General features: G+C 37.2%; 1 protein-coding gene across 1 annotated transcript; it reads left to right on the top strand.

Moving 5' to 3' along the window:
- The first annotated feature begins 4,922 nt into the window (after positions 1–4,922).
- NR2E3 (nuclear receptor subfamily 2 group E member 3) lies at positions 4,923–18,775 on the top strand. Its single transcript, XM_082256589.1, has 8 exons — positions 4,923–5,278; positions 7,043–7,193; positions 9,044–9,147; positions 9,248–9,496; positions 11,376–11,557; positions 11,837–12,077; positions 12,185–12,290; positions 17,983–18,775. The coding sequence occupies exons 1-8, from the start codon at positions 5,224–5,226 to the stop codon at positions 18,113–18,115; spliced, it is 1,221 nt and encodes a 406-aa protein (XP_082112715.1). The 5' UTR covers positions 4,923–5,223; the 3' UTR covers positions 18,116–18,775.
- Positions 18,776–19,545: the final 770 nt, after the last annotated feature.

The raw sequence follows: 19,545 nt of genomic DNA, 5'->3' as shown, positions 1-19,545 counted from the left end.
GATGACACCAAGCTAGCAGTGGAATAACATTCATATAGAATGTCTCCAACTTGCAAGCAGATCCTTAAGCACTGTTTTATTAGACAACTATGTTACAAATAAGGTTTAATGTTGGTAAATGTAAAGGTATGCACTTGGAGGCTAAAAACATGGACTCAACATATGTTCTACAGGGAATACATCTAGGGTTGAGAAGGATCTAAGTGGACTACATCTGCATTAACTGTGGGTATAGGGTTCTGTATAAAAAGGTTTTCCATGTATTTTTTCTATTTGTGTAACTAGATCGACTTGTGTCTTTTTCAACCTATCTAACTATTATCTTTTAATTTTTTAGGTTAACTTGTACCAGTGATTACATTGATGTAAATAATCATATCAAAGTATGTTCAAATTTTGTATGTGTAGCTATGTGGACAGTCATATTTGCTCAGGGCATGTGTAGACTCTGCTTCTTGCTTTGTAGCGCAACACAATGGTTGTGCTTCACTGCTCTTTCTGTCAATGAAAATGTATAAATTGGTGGCCGAGCAGCCGTGGTAGTCTTGTTAAACGTCTTCAAACCCTTGCAGTGGTAGTGCACAGCTAAAATATAATAATTTGGTTCACAGGCCAAGGATTGATAAAAGCTGAATTGTAGAAAGAGGAGGATCGTAGAATGATGTCATCCTGATCCTGAAATTTCTCTTACATGCAACGAACTGAAACAGGCAAACAAACTCTACAGATGTAATAGAAAATCAAAAAGTCATTCATAAAGAGTAAATATTTCTGATAGCTTACAGAAAATACTCTCATAAAAATGTAATTCCCATTGGAAAGCTTGGTTATCTCACCATCAAGGTAATATAGACTCAGCCATTTACAGGTTTTTGATGTTAAGTGGAAGCACTTGGTATAAAAAGCTAACCGACATGATGGCCAGATCTAATCTGAGTTATATCTACCTTTCATGTTTATGTTTAACCCCCTTCGGGGGCACTTTCTGTTTATAAAGATTGAATAAAAATAAAAAAGAATGTATAACTACTTGGATAAGGTAAATAAATGATCAAGCAAGTAATTACAAAAAGAAAAACTGACATTGTATCTTACTACGCTACTGACTTTTTGGAAGACTAGATTTGGTGGAAGAGGGGGAACCAAAGAAAAAGAGTTGACTAATGATTTTGTCAAAATAAACAGATTCAAAAAACATATCATTCTCCACTCAAAATGACATTTACAAATATCATTTGATTACTACGTATATCTACAACTCACTGGTCATGCTAATGTACAAAAAGCTGTTAAAAAATATGTTTTTATGCAAGTATTTCCTAAGACATTACATTTTTTCCAAGGGTTCCTCCAGGGTAAAATAGTTCTTCAAGGCTGTCTAATAAACTAAAATGTAAACTGTTCCTCTCAATTTGATTGCTTGATTATTAAATGTCCACTGCTGTTTAGCCTTGTCAGTGATAGTTTGCATTGCAGGGCAGGGGAAAATGCCTGTGTGCGTACTTCTGTTTAACAAATATGCAGCACTATGCTCTATAGCTGCTGGACCTACAATAAGTTTAATGCCTGCTATTATATTCCTAATATTATTTATAGAGTGCAAATATTTGAATATTGCTGTTCTGTATCCTCATAAAAAGGGAATGACACCAACATAACAAATGTGGTACAAAACATTGAAAAATTATTTCAAAATTAATAAATGCATTTTTCCATTTTTAACCCAGCAAAAACAAAAATGAAAAAAAAAAAAAAAAGGTTGAAAAGGTTTTGGCATAATTGGCAGGGGAAGCTTAAGTATGATGAAAGAGACGGGCATAGGACCTATGACCTCTGTACTTTGTTGAAGTTTTTTAGGGGACTAAAGCCTGCAAGTGATTAACAAGCCTAGTAATGTTTTGGATGGCTTTATTGAGTTAGAGAGGCTTCCAGAGAGATTATAAAAATCATAGGAGGGAGATGGTAGCCATATCACTTGTTGGATATTGAATGCTAAAATTATTAGTTTCTTTATAATGTTGTATTTCTTAGAAACTGTCATATTATACTGGTGTTAATAATTCCTCAATATCAAAGATTTTATTTTTAAATCTTAAAAGTATAAAAAATATTACAATATTTCTAACAGAGACCATATTTATCTTTAACAATTGGAATGATCAGGGAGTGCATCTTACATTCCCCATAGGAAGCAGACATGCAGCTACATTTCAATGTATCATAGACATTCATTGTATGTAAACATGGCATATTATACCAAACAAAAATTGAGAACAAAAATAAAAAAAAAAAGCATATAAGAGAATGGGAGTGCTTCTTCGTCACTCCCACCCCTGGATCTGCTTCCGGGTTTGTCTGCGCGTTCCCTTCTCCTTCCCTTAGCCCCCCTTCACACTTCCCCCTCCTTCCCCCCTTTTTTTACCTCTCTGTTGATGCTGCTTAGGGTCCGCCCCCCCCCCCCACTTTTTTTTGTTCTCCCTTGGCATCTGTTTTGACAATATTTTCCTGTTCCCATGGTTTAAGAGAACGAGGTGGTTTACCACAGTAAAATGTTCAGACTCATACATTGTGTATTTTGGGATCATTACCCCTCATTTCCAGCTAATTTGTTTGGTATTTTACAAGTCTCTTATGTAGACATTATGTACCTTGTCTAGTGTTATTGGATACTGGAAAATTACCTCCAGGTTGTGCTTTTGCAAGCTATTGCTCGTTCTTTGTGGAGCTCTTGTTCATTGTAGTAATGGCACAATCTTATGTAAATGCACAATGTCTAAATAAAGAATTGCAAAAAAATCAGGAAATAGGAGTATAGTAAAATAGCAAACATTCAGAAGGAGAGTAGTATGTATGTAAGCAGAGGATGAAGGAATTTGTTATATATTGCAAGACATAAATTTCTTGATCCAAGGTGACCAAACTTCCTTGAATTTTTTTCATGAAATAATGAAAATAATAATGAAAAATTACTTATGACAATTTTTTTGTTTGTTAGGTACCATTGTCAATTTTGTTGACCTCTATTATCGTAGGTATAGATGATCTCCAAGGCTTAGCTGTGGTTTAGATTAGAGTTTGAATTTGAATGTTATTACATTCCTCCTTTTGTAGTCCAAGAAGGCCTTCTTACAGTTTGGGTTTCTCCATATTCCTTTACTACTGCATAGATAAGATGTTAGACACATTAGGGCAATCTCACTAAATGTGTTTGAATTAACCAGCCTCTTCTCATCCCCTAAAGCAGTTCAGAGAAGCACCTAAAAATAATTGTGCAAGCGTTTTGAGAACCATAGCATTGCAAAAGTTATTTATAGCGAGCCTTAATTGCTGTAGAGTTGTGCAGTTGTTTTCCATATAGTTACATACATTTGAATGAAATAATTTGTATGAGGTAGACTTTACTTTATACACATATTTTATGTGTACTTGCGGTACTTGTACTTGTGGTTTTCTGTGTACTGCTGAGGGCCTCTTGTTAACTTCAGTAAACAGAAATTGACAGGGTAGTGACTGAGGATAATATATTTATCTTTTATTTATCTGTGTAATTCTAACACAACTGCATTTAGAAACATAGAAAAGTGACGGCAGAAAAAAAGACTAAGTGGTCCATTGAGTCTGCTCAATTTATTTTTTGCATTTCATCATCTGAAGTATTAATTATTAATGTGTTTGAAATGTAATTCTGTGTCTGTTGAGGAAAAAAAAGTAATCCTTTTTTTCCTCACTTGTGTACATTTCATGGATCTTAGCAAACTTTGATTCTTACGTTGAGGTGTTAATTTGACATGATAGGCCGTTGTACTAACTTCTCCACAGAATGCTAAATGGGAATCAGTTCAAGTGTTGTAAAAAGAGATAACCACAACTTGTCTCCAGAGGTCCAGTACCGTTTGAGAATATCTTACCTGGGGTAACAAATTGAGGATACGCTGGAGGTGCCTACAATTTCTTCTCAACCATTGTCCAGATCTCTGGAAAAAGCACAGCGCCTATTTCAAAAGCAGGGAATTAGATCTCTGGGGCCTACTACATACATAGATTTTCTAATGCTTCCATGGTTATCTTTGTTTGATTTTTTAAATTTCTTTTCATGCCTGTCTGCAGGCTGTCTCTTTCCACAACTTCCCGAACCCCTGCATGATTTGCAGCTTTACTTTTAATGTATTTAAAGACTATATATCCCATAGTACATTTCTGTCTGCACGCAGTGATTCCTGTAACTCCTCCTCTCAGCACCTCTGTAGTTCAGAAGGCAGGCTCTGTAAAATGTGTGACACAACAGTACCTACTCACTGGGCATAGTGAATACATATCACAGAATTCAAGTAAATGTAAAAAGTAAATGTGTGGGGATCTTTACAAAGTAATTTTACAAGCTTCAAGGCTGATTAATAGGAGTAGGCTAGAAATAATTGAAATAAAATGTGAATGTGAATATAACTATATATTAATATATAAGATATATATATATATATATATATATATATATATATATATATATATATATATAAGAAATTTTAACCACAGATACACTTTAAAAAGTCATTGCTGGATGCAGATTGAAATGAAAACGTGATTTCGAAAATGTTCACATAACAAAATGATGTGTATTGCAATTATATAGTTTATTACCATTTTTTTTAAATACGGTGTAGTTATCTGATAAATGACCTCCTAGCAGCCCCTCTCATTTTAATAGGTAAATAACATGCAATAGTTTATGTTGTGCAAAATATTAGCATTTGGAATGATATGAGGTTAACAGACAAAGATCGGTAGGAGTCTGTCAGAGATCTTCTGACTAACTTCAATACCAAACCTTCACATAACAGAATAGGCTCCATGCTTCTTCTCCATAAAGATATGTGGCTGCTCCACCTTCTCATAGACAGTAAAGATTAAGAGGATGACAAGAGGCATCTGCTTACACAGCGTTAGGAGCTAATCTCCAGGCCCTACGAAAACTCCTGAACGGAGACAAGACCAAGAGAATAATAAAGCTCTCCATTCTGTAGAGCTTCACCTCCCTGCAGAATCATCTGATTTTTGGATCTATCCTAGTATGATACAACATATCAGCTGCCTCAATCAATATATTAACTAATTTAGCGAAACAGGGCTCACATGTCAAATTGACAGACTGTTCACACCTCTGAAAGAAGCTTAGAACCTGATAAGAGGAGAATCATCTGAGGAAATACTCTAGAAAGTTAAGGTGATATGAGTTCACCCACTGGATCCATTCTTAGTACCAGCGCAGAAGAAAGCCAGTCAGGTAAGCCACAGTTATTAAACTCTTACTCCATCTATCTTATTCCATCCATGTTTTTGCAAAGAATTTGTTTTCAATGAAGATTTATAAAAAAAAACAAATACACATACCTTTATAGCTAAACATATATTTTAACTGATTTAAAAACCACATATATGTTTTTTAACACATAAGAGGCAGGCAATCTGCAAGATAAATTAGGAAATGGGAAAAGAGGGATCACTTTGACGCAGTTTGACACCTTGAATATGTATTGTAATATATGCAAACTAAGAATCCCTGTTTTTTTAAACAAGAGTTTGCTATGTAAGGGTTAATAAGTGGTTACACCTCTTTAGTATTTCAAGTGTTGTATATAAGGAAGCTTCTTAGGACCTTAACACTTATATCTCCATTTCTACCGCATGGTGCAGGTTAGTAATTAAAGAGGGCAGGGATGCCTGAAGTTACTGTATTATTTTTTTATTACACTATAGGTTATGCTTACTTTGCTGTAGCCCCTTTGTATTATTTATTGATTATTTTGTTTTTTTATTGGGAACACACCTGGTTACATGCATGGATAACTGTTTTTTATACAATAAAATACATTGTATACAAAACAGTAAAATACATTGTCCACCTCCTTTGTACATTTATTGAGATAAAAAAACAGTCTCATTTAAAGATACGGGTAGAAAAAGGCATTATTAATATGTATATCTACATATCATCTTAGTAGCAATTATAAAAAAGCAATCAAACTGATAAACCTGTACATAGTTTTCAAAGAACCTCATTTTTGGCTGCGCAATTGCAGATACTATATATTCTGTAGGTACATTTAGCATTTCTATTACTTATACTGAGAAAATGTTATTGTGTGCCTCTTTTACTGCATGAAGAAAAAACATGTGTCTTGTAATTTTAATGAACATTAGTTCAAAACTCTTAGCTACTGTATCTCTATAAAATGCATTGGTGAATTTTTTCTTATAAGAAATACATTGGGAGAATTATTTTTACAGCATCATACTGATTATGTTTATACAAAGTGGTGAACATTTTTTTTTTTACTGATGTATACATGTGTCAATTCCCCAGCAGAAAAGCTAGAAAAAATCAAATGCAGCTAAAATTGCCTATGGGTCTTATTTTTTTTAAAGCGTTTAACAAAAATACACTATACAAATTTCTTTGGATTTTTTCCTTTAGATTTACCAAAACCATATAATATGAGGTCAAACCTAAACAATTCCAATGTGTGTGCAATCAGGCAGACCCTTAAGCCCCGTACACACGATCAGATTATCGAACGATCTGTCGTCCGTTTTTTGTGGCATGCTAGTCTGATGTGGAAAGTGAAGAGGTTATTTTCATACGAATTTTCCTGTACGACAGAATTCTACTTCAGAAGTGATGTCATGTGTTGGATTGCTTTGTATGTGTTCTTTCGTCTCTGAGCATGCCCAGTCTTGCTCTTAAGATTTTTTTCCCTCGAAATCTGTACTAATGAGATGAAAATCGGACGTTGTTTTGACGGACGACAAAAATTATATAGCCTGCACATCAGGATTTTGTCGGCCGAAAAGTCTGAGTTGGCTGTCGAAAGCACCATACTAACAAGCCGAAAATCGGCAGATCGGTCGTCGGACAAAATTTCCCTTCAGATTTTCTTATCGTGTGTATGGGCCTTTACACTACATCGTTCAAGGTAAATCTAAAGGAAATAAAACAACAAAAGTTGTATAGTGTGTATCCAGCTTAACTCTTTGTTTTTCCTTCCAGTTCCAAGTCCTGTGTCAGGTCCAGCTCCGAGCCCAGCTCTGCTGTGCAGAGTATGTGGTGACAGCAGCAGCGGAAAGCACTACGGCATCTTTGCTTGCAACGGCTGCAGTGGTTTCTTTAAAAGAAGTGTCCGCAGAAAGCTTATCTACCGGTAGGTCCATTCTTAGAACTTTGAATTCTTGAAATTCTGTTCATTTTGGAGTTACGATCTAACGATTGTATAATTAAACATTAATAAGGGTTGTACATAATAAGATGTCAATTCTTTAACTTCATATTCAGTAAATTATATTTAAATAAAGAGCAAAAGATTGAAATGATTGCTGAACAATACACCCTAAAATGGCGACGTGCACCAATAAATGGTGTTGATTGTTACAATGAGCTCACCAAGAATCGTGTCTAACTAATTAAGGACATGTACATTTTGCATATAGTGACTTGTTGTATATCCACCTCATATAATATGCAAGATTAAATTCTGATTCTGAGCCCAAAACATTGGAGTCCCTTTGTTAGTATTGGGGGGAATATTGTACAGAAGTATCGGTTAGCACAATGTCATGCATACCCTGGGCAGTTTGGGGAAATAAAGAAAATGCATAAAAAATTGCATACTTTACTTACTTTTATATCTCATTCACAAATCTTTGATTTCTTTCTGACTTAACTGAACTTAGTAAATAGTGTGCATTTGCAAAAAAAAAAAAAAAAGTGTATTTGATGCCTTAGGGATACGCTATTTGGCCTGTCCAGGGGCTACGTTTTAAGGGAAGCAAGCATGCAATCTATTATTTAGATTTCTTAAGACCTTTTTATGCTTAAAAAATATTGCATTAAAAAAAGCCTTTTTTTTTCTTACTCTGACCTAGTATTCTAGTTATTAATACATTGTTTAATAGGGTATGATGATTACTACACAAGAAAGTATTCAGTTGTCATTTGCTGCAGGGTTATGCATTACTGATGGATCCCTTTCACACTGAGGTGCTTGAAATGCCCATAAAACGTTGAGCACTTTTGCGGCACTTTTCAGGCGCTTCCTATTCATTTTAATGGAGAGGGGCGTTTTTGAGACGCTTTTTTTTAGGGCTCCAAACATGCTCCAAAGATGCTGCTTGCAAGATTTTTGCACTGCCCCACCAGCGCACCGCCCCAGTGTGCAAGTAATCATTGATTTTAATGGGAATAGGTTTTCGTGAGCTTTTCAGGTGATTTTTTTGTGGCAAAGTGCTTGAAATGTGCCTCAGTGTGAAAGGGCTCTTAGTGCTGGGTGCATCATAAGCTTTAAAGTTTTGTGGATTGTTCAATGCTGTCTCAAATGTACAGGAAAGGAAGATGCCTTTCAATGTAAAGTAATATGCACAGAGGCACTTTATGCACATTGAGATGACTTCATATTATTAAAGCAGTATTAAGGCCAAAAACAAAAAAGTAGTGTATTGCAGTTTATTAATCCTTTAATGTGGTGACTGCATTCATTTTCTTTTTGTGGTCTTTTTTTCACCTTGCTATCCGGCCAGTAATACACTTCCTGTCTTGGATGGAGGAGCAATGCAGACACCTTTAGACCGCAGAATTGTCAATCTGGGGAGAGGGTGGTGTTAGATGCACTAGCAGATTTAGATGGACCTGACTAACAAATTAAAGCCAAACTCAGCTAACATTTTATGAGCAGATACACCAACAGTTTTTTTTTTTTTTTCATTTTTGGATAAACGTTTTAAATAAATTATTAAATGCTTACCATTGTAAGCACACCTGTCAGTATCAAATAGTTTGATCAACCCTCTAACTGCTACAGTTTCTGGACAGCTTGGTCTGTTAAAAGGATGTTGAAAACAAAAACAACAGACTTACTGGCAGGATCACCAGGTGAAAATAAAAGGAAAAAAAGAAAAACTAATACAGCTACAACATAGGTGTTTTTTTTTTAAATCAACAAATAAAGAATATATTTTAAAAAACAGCCATTTTGTTTACTTTGTGTGTATGCTCCAGATGCCAGGCTGGGACAGGGATGTGTCCAGTGGATAAAGCACATAGAAATCAGTGCCAGGCTTGCAGGTTAAAAAAATGCCTTCAGACGGGCATGAACAAGGATGGTAAGCTTTTTGCCTGCTTTCTTAGGTAGTTGGCCTATAATATATGACCGCTCTGTAGGATCGGTGATAGAACTATGTGATTTTTTTCTTTTATCTTCAGCTGTACAGAATGAGCGTCAGCCTCGCAGCACAGCACAGATTCGACTGGATAGTATTGAGTTAGAGACAGACAGCCGCTCTGAACACTTGGCAACCACCCGAGAGCCTCCTCCGTCCTGTCCACCAGTGAACAACTTACGAACCCCTGTCCCCAATCACATATCAGGAACCCTCAGTCCACCCCATAACCACCGATTCATGGCTAGCTTGATGACCGCAGAGACTTGCGCCAAACTGGAGCCAGAAGAAGGTATGGGTCCTTTAATTGTGGATAGAGATACATATTCATCCAAGCATATTACCTTATTCATAAATCCAAGACCACTCTCAGTAGTAAGGTCATATAATGTTATAGTTCAGAGATGATTTTTTCCTTTCAGGTATTCAACTTGGGATTATAATTCTAATGCTAGGACTAGAAGAAAGAGAATTTATAAACTACTGAAAATGCAGAAAATCATTTTAAATGGTTTTACATAAGAAGATTGAACTAATGTTATGCTATGACAAAAACAAAGAAGGAATAGACTGTGTGTGATCTGATCCCTGCTGCTTTCTATGTGATGGCAGCCTTGTTTCCTCGTACCTTTCCCTGGGCAATAGGGTTTAAATCCTCCTACACATGATGAGATTATTGGACAACTAATTGTCCTTTTTGTTGCATGCTAGTCTCATATGAAAAGAGAAGAGGTTACTCAACTTACAAAAATTCTCGTATGACAGAACACAACTTCGGAAGTGATGTAATGTGTTGAATTGTTTTGTAATGTATTCTTTAGTTTCCAAGCATGCGTTGTCTTTCTCTTACGATTTTGTTTGGACCAAAACTGTAATAATTAAACGAAAATCGGATTTTGTGTTCACATCTGTTACAAATTTTTGTCATCCAAAAATTGGATTCGGCTGTTGAAAGCACTATACTAATGGCTCACGATCCAAAAATCGGACGACAGATCGTCCGTTTTTGTTTGCATGCTAGCCGCTTATCAAAAATGGAGAGGTTACTAAAGTTACGACAATTCTTGTAACCCAGAATAAAAAATTGTAAATATATTTGTAATGTATTTTTGGACAACTGTACTGATTAAACGAAAATTGTACAATCTAGTACAGTACAAGAAAAAAATTTGCGCTTATCTGATTGGATAATATCAGATGAACTGTTGTGATCGCCCCTCGAAAGCTCTGTACTAACGATCCGATTATCGTACGATCGATTCGAAACCGGTATTTTTCGTCTCATTTTGGGATCGTATGCACAGGCCATAATGATTATCAGATAATCAGCCGATCGCTCGTCTTTTAAAATTTTACTTTCGATTTTCTCATCAAGACCCGTACACACGATCCGAAAATAGGATAAAAAATACAGCTCTCGATGCGATTGTATGATAATCTGATTGTTTGTACACAGCTGTTGAGAGCCGATCACGACAGGTTATCCAATATTATCCGATTGGACAAGCATGAACATTTTTCTCGTACGATATTCGTTTAATCAGTACAGTTGTTGTCCGAATGTACAATACAAATGTAGTTCACATTATATCACTTCTGATTTTTTATTCTGTCATACGAGAATTTTCATAACTTTAGTAACCTCTCCATTTTCGATATGCGACTAGCATGCAAACAAAAACCTGTCATCCGATCAAAAACAAAATCTGTCATCCGATTTTCGGGTCGTGTGTAGGGGCCATAAGACTAGTGACTGACAGGTGGGGAGAATAAAAAGACAGGCACTAATGTGTGAAGCATACCTCTGACCATAATGTTTATTTGAATTTCTCACAGAGTTTTGTTTTATATTTTCCATGCACAACCCATATAAATAAGGAACTCAAAAGATTTGATTTTCAAAAGTGTGAAGTTAATATTGAAAAAAAAATAAAAATGTGTATTAGGAATTACAGCTTCTCTTCTTTTTCATGGATGCTTAAAATATACACTGGTTTACTTCACTTCGATTCAGCCATTAGTAAACCAGTCCCATAAATGAAGCTGCTTGATCAAGAGCCTTTTTATGGTCACAGAATTGCTATGCAATCAATTTTCAATTACTGACAACTCAGTTTATTGCCAACTCGTCTCAATGATAAAAAGTGCTGATACCTTTTTTTTTCTTCCAGCCGATGAGAACATAGATGTTACAAGTAATGAGCCAGAACGCACACCTAATGATTTTCAGATGTCTGCCTTTATCACATCCAGTCCAGAAGGGGTGTATGAGACCTCTGCCCGACTCCTTTTCATGGCAGTGAAATGGGCAAAGAACCTGCCAGTCTTCTCCAACCTTCCATTTAGAGACCAGGTGAGATCAGAAACGGCTAATGAAAAAGCTACAATTGTGTGCTGACTTAGGGAGATTTTGGCTACCTCAAAGAACGGTATGGGCTGATTATTCAGAGCAGGAGTACAGTATTTAAATTTCACCGTGTAACTTAATACTCAGGAGAGTGCCATTTTTGCCAAAGTGCCCATGTTTGCGTAGACCTTTTTTTCAATAAAACCATCATGCTTGTACTACTATGTTTTGTGAATCCAGCTTTGCGGAAGACTTGATCACCTTTTCTTTGTGTTCATCATGTAGGTCATCCTTCTAGAAGAAGCATGGAGTGAACTATTTCTTCTCTGTGCCATCCAGTGGTCTATGCCACTTGACAGCTGCCCCTTGCTGTCTGTGCCAGACTTATCTTCCAGTGTTCATGGAAAAGCTATCTCCTCCAGTCTGGATGTACGAATCCTTCAAGAAACAATCAGTCGTTTTAAATCGCTAAGTGTTGACCCAACAGAATTTGCTTGCATGAAAGCAGTGCTCCTCTTTAAACCAGGTAGGTTATGAATTCTGACAAACACTCAAGTCAAACACTGAAATGTACGTATTGTATGCATTTAGCATAATCTCTTTTATTAAAATGTACATCTTGCTGTATTTCAGAGACCAGAGGCCTTAAAGACCCCGAACAAGTGGAAAACCTTCAAGATCAGTCTCAAATGATGTTGGCTCAACATACTAGAAACCATTATCCCAACCAGCCAGTCAGGTAACTAAACATTCACCAACAACTTAATTTGTAAATAATGTCTAGCTAGCACATTTGCCATGTACACAATTATTGATCACATTTGTTTATAATATGATGTAAAAAGTCACATATGCAGAAAGCTGCAAAAAGATGTTTCCTCCCAGCCAGTAATTAGGCTGTTTTTAGCTTTACCATAAAACAATTCAGCTCTAAGATCCGGTTCACACTGAGGCGACACGACTCCTTACTACTTCGGGGGCGACTTGTGCATTACCATGCACCACAACTTCGGAGCGACTTGCAGGGACTTCACATAATGGAAGTCTATGCAAGTCGCTCCGAGGTCGCCCCGAAGTAGTACAGGACCCTTTTTCTAAGTCGGAGCGACTTGTGTCGCTCCTATTAGAAGGGGTCCTGTAGCGTTCAATGGACCGCGAGGGAGCGCGACTTGTCAGGCTGACAAGTCGCGCTAGTGTGAACCGACTCTAAGAGGGGTAATTGTTTATATCATACATTTTGTATATCATTTATGTTTTTAGACTGCCCTTTTGTGTTTTATATAGTTTGTTTTACAAATAAACATTTAACTAAAGTGATATTAAAGCCATTTTTATTTGAATAATAAGATTACAGCAGGATTTACATGCTAATGCTTTTTATTTTTATTTTTTTTATTTCTCAGAAAACTTTAAAAACCTGGCTTCAGCTACTAAGTAGCTTGTAGTTGCTGTCACGTTTTTAACATTTTCTGAGATTTTTGCAATTCATAAATACCGGTGATTCTCCCACTGATTACTTTGCTGTATGTGCGCCCCCTAATGTGTGTGGAACATAGTTGAAAGGGAACTCGCTTACTTTTTTTTTTTTTAATCCTCTGTTCTTGCTCAACTACAGGTATGCGTATAACCCCTGTGCTTTCTTTGGACCTATGGAGTCCCGCTAGAGTGTCCACTTTCTGCATGTTCCCATTTTAAACCATAAGCTTTTGTGCAGCCATTCCCAGCACCGCACACACAGGCCAAGCCTCTCCTCCTCTTTACAGTGCTGATTGACAGTGGCTCCCATACTTTGACTTTTGTTCTTGTTTTTTTGTGCTGCCTGTATGTGAGGTATGAGCAGCCGCTGCACATAAGCTTGTATTTCAAAATACGAGTACGCTTAAAGTGGAAAATCCATCAGGATTGCATGGGTCCCAGCCGGCAGAGGGGTTACACACATAACTGAAGTAAGGCAGTGCACCCATGGGACAATGAGGAGCAAGCACAGAAGAGAAAAATTGTAAAAAAAGACAGCGGCAGCACACAAGTCCCGCTGTCAGCATTTAACTTTACAGCAAAAATGTGGTTTTATTATCACTTTAAGGTAGCATTATGACAAAGGATTCGCCAAGCACTATAAGGTTTCTAAAGAAAAAACACAGCAGTAGTTGTTTTCCTTCATATTCCGGGGGGTTGATTTACTAAAGACAAAAAGGCTGTTCACTTTTACAAGGGAATTTTGCCTTAGCCTAGCAAATGTGATGAAGATTAATTTTGCAGATAACGTGCAAGGAAAATTTAAAATAACAAACAGTATTTCTGCTTGTTCATGATTACATTATGGAAGTCAGTTCTTGCATAATTAAATTTGTATCTGAAGCCTCGTCTAAATGTTTTTTTTGTGGCTGTAATAAACTTGGCATCTTCTACCATATATGGAGGACATGCTCCGTGGTCTGTAAGCTTTTGATCAGCGTGTACCAAATGATAAAACCGGGATGCTCCCATCAAAAGGATCTCAATTCCTAATTTAGCTAACAATGGCTTTATTCATGGTGACAAAACAATTATGAGAGGATGGAAATCTTCAACTCTACACACCCAAGAAATACAAACCATGCATCCATGCCAAACAAACATAGCAAAAAGATGACTGTTAAATTGATTGCTACAATGCTGAAATTCAAAATAATCAGGATCCATTGGGTGGATAACTACCTCACTGCAGACTTTGATCAACACTTTCTCAAACTATGGGATAAATACACTGGGGTTGATTTACTAAAGGCAAATAGTATGTGCACTGCAAATGTAGTTGTGCTACATCTGAGGGGAATCTCTGAAATGAGAGAAACCTCTACTGATTTTTATTATCCAATCAAGTGCAAGCAATTTTTTTTTATTTTCCTTGCTTGTTCCCTTCAGATCTAGAGCACCTGCAGTGCACAGAATATTTGCCTTTAGTAAATCAACCCCTATGGCTCCTTACTGTGATCCCCAGAAATACCCCACCCTCTACTCTTTACATACCTTATGTATTCTCTCTGGCTCCCACTCTCCACCTGTCACATGTTTTGCTCTTTTTCTATACTTACCTCTTTCAGAAGTCTTCAAGCCAGTCAAGTGATACACTAGGTCTTGCTCTTCTTTGCCTTAAAGCATGGGGCAGTCCTCTGCTGATCCAGAGAGCAGTGCATAACTACACTTTGAATGAAGGGCACCATAATCACCCTTAACTGCCTTATAACACCACATGTGGCACATATTTATTTTTGGTATGCAGTTTATAAAAAGCCCTTGGATGGCAAGTGTCCCAGAATTGAGCTTTGGGGCTCTGTACCACCTAATTGCTATGATTGATTAGCACAGCGATCACATGATGTAAACGGTGTAGTGTTTACATCTGTGAGTGCTCCTTTTCTTCCTCTACCCTTATTAGAAACTGGAAGGGAAAGGAGGTGGAGCTAATGAATAAATGACTTGTTCATTATTTAGTTCCAGGTCAGCGGCTGCAGAAGCAGCAGCTACCAATGTAATGAGCAGATTTTACCCCTTTCACCTCCCTCTCCATCCTGTGTATTAATCCCTTTACCTCCCTTATCCTGCACATCTACACATTCATCTCCATCCTCCCATAGAAGGTGACCTGTACATCAGCCCTCCCCTTTTCCTTCCTCTGTGTATGACCTGTATATCTGTTTATTGTATCTAATGTACCATTTAAAAGCTCTATGCTTTACCCATCAATACCAGCGTTTTTCTTAATTTCCCCAAAATGTTGGCAAAATATTAGCTCACCTTGGAGTAACTTAAATAAAAAAACAGCAGTTATTAAAAACCACCAAAAAAAGCGCCTCTATCTGTGTTACAAAATGATATCAAAGTATCACAACACTAAAAATGGTCTGGTAATGAAGGGCTATTACAATCTGTATGGTTAAGAGAAGGGTGCCATGACATCTATTCATTCATAGTATATCCAGGTGTCAGCTAGGGGGAAAGCCTATATGTCCATGGGAGAAAGTATGTGAAATTATGTTCTTTTTTTTCTGGTTCTTTATATCTGAAACCAGTTTATTATGTGTACTGGTATAAAAAGATTAATAATAAATTAAGTTCATATAAACGTACCCATTTATTATGTCAGCTAATGCACCAGCAAATCCTTCATAAATATGATTGGTGGTCTGAAGTTCCGCTTTTGCTACTAACTTTCACCCCTCTTACTGCAGTGTGGAGACTGCATCAACACAACAGACATAAGGGGTACATTAAGGTATTGTCCTTTTAAAGCTGGGGTCTCCTAACCTTTCAGTACAAGAGCCAGGTCGTATGTTTTATAAATATTCACAGGGCGATACAAATTTGATTTACTAATGAATAAATCAAATTTAAGTGAATTAATATTTTTTGTGGGCAGTTTTTTTTAATCTGCATACTATCATTTAGAACAAAAGGGAATAAAAACTTCAGTAAACTAAGCAAAGAAATTCCACATAAACTTAAGCTCATCAGAGTCCCTTAAATCATACTCCCTATTAAAGTCCTCTTGAAATGAGAGTCCCCTATCAGATCTCCCTCCCCTACATCCCATAAGAGCCCCTCTGACATCAGAGGGCTGGACAGAATCTTGCAGCAGGCCATAGTTTGGAGATCCCTGTCTTTCAGTATACATGACAAATCATATATCTACCCCTCTATGTACTGAATCCACCAGGCTAATTTTATCAATTGCGACCAAATTAACAGAGATATAAACTAAAGATACAGGTCCCTCTCAAAAAATTAGCATATTGTGATAAAGTTCATTATTTTCTGTAATGTACTGATAAACATTAGACTTTCATATGTTTTAGATTCATTACACACAACTGAAGTAGTGCAAGCCTTTTATTGTTTTAATATTGATGATTTTGGCATACAGCTCATGAAAACCCAAAATTCCAATCTCAAAAAATTAGCATATCATGAAAAGGTTCTCTAAACGAGCTATTAACCTAATCATCTGAATCAACTAATTAACTCTAAACACCTGCAAAAGATTCCTGAGGCTTTTAAAAACTCCCAGCCTGGTTCATTAATCAAAACCGCAATCATGGGTAAGACTGCCGACCTGACTGCTGTCCAGAAGGCCATCAAGCAAGATGGGTAAGACACAGAAAGCAAGAGGGTAAGACACAGAAAGAAATTTCTGAACGAATAGGCTGTTCCCAGAGTGCTGTATCAAGGCACCTCAGTGGGAAGTCTGTGGGAAGGAAAAAGTGTGGCAGAAAACGTTGCACAACGAGAAGAGGTGACCGGACCCTGAGGAAGACTGGGGAGAGGGAAATGCCAAAATGCCTGAAGTCCAGTGTCAAGTACCCACAGTCAGTGATGGTCTGGGGTGCCATGTCAGCTGCTGGTGTTGGTCCACTGTGTTTTATCAAGGGCAGGGTCAATGCAGCTAGCTATCAGGAGATTTTGGAGCACTTCATGCTTCCATCTGCTGAAAAGCTTTATGGAGATGAAGAATTCATTTTTCAGCACGACCTGCTCACAGTGCCAAAACCACTGGTAAATGGTTTACTGACCATGCTATTACTGTGCTCAATTGGCCTGCCAACTCTCCTGACCTGAACCCCATAGAGAATCTGTGGGATGTTGTGAAGAGAAAGTTGAGAGACGCAAGACCCAACACTCTGGATGAGCTCAAGGCCGCTATCGAAGCATCCTGGGCCTCCATAACACCTCAGCAGTGCCACAGGCTGATTGCCTCCATGCCACGCCGCATTGAAGCAGTCATTTCTGCAAAAGGATTCCCGACCAAGTATTGAGTGCATAACTGAACATAATTTTTTGAAGGTTGACTTTTTTTGTATTGAAAACACTTTTCTTTTATTGGTCGGATGAAATATGCTAATTTTTTGAGATAGGAATTTTGGGTTTTCATGAGCTGTATGCCAAAATCATCAATATTAAAACAATAAAAGGCTTGCACTACTTCAGTTGTGTGTAATGAATCTAAAATATATGAAAGTCTAATGTTTATCAGTATATTACAGAAAATAATGAACTTTATCACAATATGCTAATTTTTTGAGAGGGACCTGTATATCTAAATTTGGGGGTGTAGTTTTTCCAAAGTTTTAAACTTTAGAAAACATTTTGAAATAAGTTTTTGTAACTAGGGCTGGGCTATATTTTTAACTATATTTAGCATTTGAAACTTATTTACCTTTTTGTCATACAATAACTTGATTGTGAAGTCTCCAAAGAATTGAATGGAGATAGAAACACATTTGTGAGCCTGAGAAGCTGTGTAGCACTGAGGAGACCACATAGCTGAGCTCTTGCTGGATCAGGGACAGATGAGTATAAGACTGGTTGAGGGCAGGTAGAATTAATAAACAAAAATGTTCAGTTACATCTAAGGGATAAGCCATTAACTTGCAATTTGTTTTCCCTTCTGTTAGATTTGGGAAGCTGCTTCTGTTGTCCCCATCTCTTCGCTTCATCTCCTCTGAGCGCATAGAGCTTCTGTTTTTCCACCGTACCATTGGCAACACACCCATGGAGAAACTCCTCTGTGACATGTTTAAGAACTGAACAGGTTACTCAGCCAGTGTGGCGGAAGCCCAATATAACCAGCTGCTAATATAGTAGTGAAATGCAAGGCCCTTGTACAGGGGTCCAATCATGAAAAGAAAACGGACTTAAGAATTTCACAAGAACTTGAGCACAGCAATGCAATCACAGGCCAATGACTTCTGTCCTACTTATTGTCGTATTGTGTGTATATACTCAGGGGATACCTCCTGTCTGCATTTACAAAGATGTATGGGATACTCTCTGCTTATAACATGCATGGTCCTAATTTGGAAAGGGATACTTAGAAACCGGAAGAAAGGAATAGCGGAGTTGTTGTCCAAAGCAACCTCATATAGTAATTTTACAGAAGCATAATAACCTAAACTACAAAAATATCAGGGTGCAATGGGCAGCACATATGTTTTTACAGTGTTTTGTTTCCCTTTATTAAATATGGATCTTTTTTTGTTTATAGACATACTGTTATTAATATTTATCAGTGTGCTGCCAGCTTCAGAAGGTTTCATGTGAGTAAAAAAGAAGACATTTTTATTTTTTGTGTGTGTTTTTGGTGTTGCACCCTGCAATTTGCTTCTTGGGCCCTCCTGTGATGTTAGACCAATTTTTGTGTTTACAATGTTTTACAGCTTATATTTAATAAACATTTATTTTACAATCCAGATGTACTAATTTCTAAAAGGTAAACCAAACTTCATACATATTCTTTACAATTTTCTTGATAACTTGCACAGTTCATAATAACACAGCAATAATACGCCACCAAATTAAAAATAGAAGTGTGTAGGAATCTGCTATGGGGCTGGGTTAAAAACCTTGGAAGGAGGAAGTAAAGAGGGAACTGAGCCACATTATCTTACACACACAGGAGCTGTTGCTGCTGTTGTATTTCACCCAGCCCAGAGGAAGAGACTATTACGCAAGTATTCCTATGTTTCAGTAGTTTAACTGCAGCTGCCAGTAGCTTCTTGAGTGTGTATATAAATCATTGTAACCGACAGGGGATCTCTATCCTATTGGTATTATGTCACATGCACTGTGACCAGTAGCTAGGTCTGTGCTACTGTATGTGTGTAGTAGACACCTTCCAGTATATTAGTAGGTGAACCTCTTTTTTACAATAGCGTTTATACACAGCTCCTGTTATTTTAGTTAACCCCAGCCTCTTCTGGTCTGGGACTCTATAGCTAGCTTTAGCTAAGGGCTCAATAACCAGCATAGGCTAGAGCAGGTTAGGCATCCAAAAGCCACTTCTGGTTGTTAGAGGTCTAGTTGCATGACAGATTAGATGCTTACTCTAAATTCCAGTGCCACACAATTGTTTCAGTTGATGAAGAACAGCATTCCAGGCTGGTTGAAAAAGGTCTGGAGGGTTTCCCTATCACCCAAAATCTTGTCTTCAGGTCTCTGACACCAAGAAAATCACTGCA

This window comes from Pelophylax lessonae, assembly GCF_965119305.1.
Source record: "Pelophylax lessonae genome assembly, chromosome: 4".
In the NCBI taxonomy this organism is placed as follows: domain Eukaryota; kingdom Metazoa; phylum Chordata; class Amphibia; order Anura; family Ranidae; genus Pelophylax; species Pelophylax lessonae.
Note: the sequence above shows the minus strand (reverse complement) of the source record. Positions and strands in the feature narration are given on the sequence as shown.

What these genes read in the sequence shown, in the direction of transcription:
- NR2E3 (XM_082256589.1), top strand. Translation starts at nt 5,224, where the DNA reads ATGAGTTCACCCACTGGATCCATTCTTAGTACCAGCGCAGAAGAAAGC. An exon ending in CAAACTGGAGCCAGAAGAAG is followed by an intron (nt 9,497 to 11,375) that starts GTATGGGTCCTT and finishes TTTTTCTTCCAG; the next exon opens with CCGATGAGAACATAGATGTT. An exon ending in ACCTTCCATTTAGAGACCAG is followed by an intron (nt 11,558 to 11,836) that starts GTGAGATCAGAA and finishes TTCATCATGTAG; the next exon opens with GTCATCCTTCTAGAAGAAGC.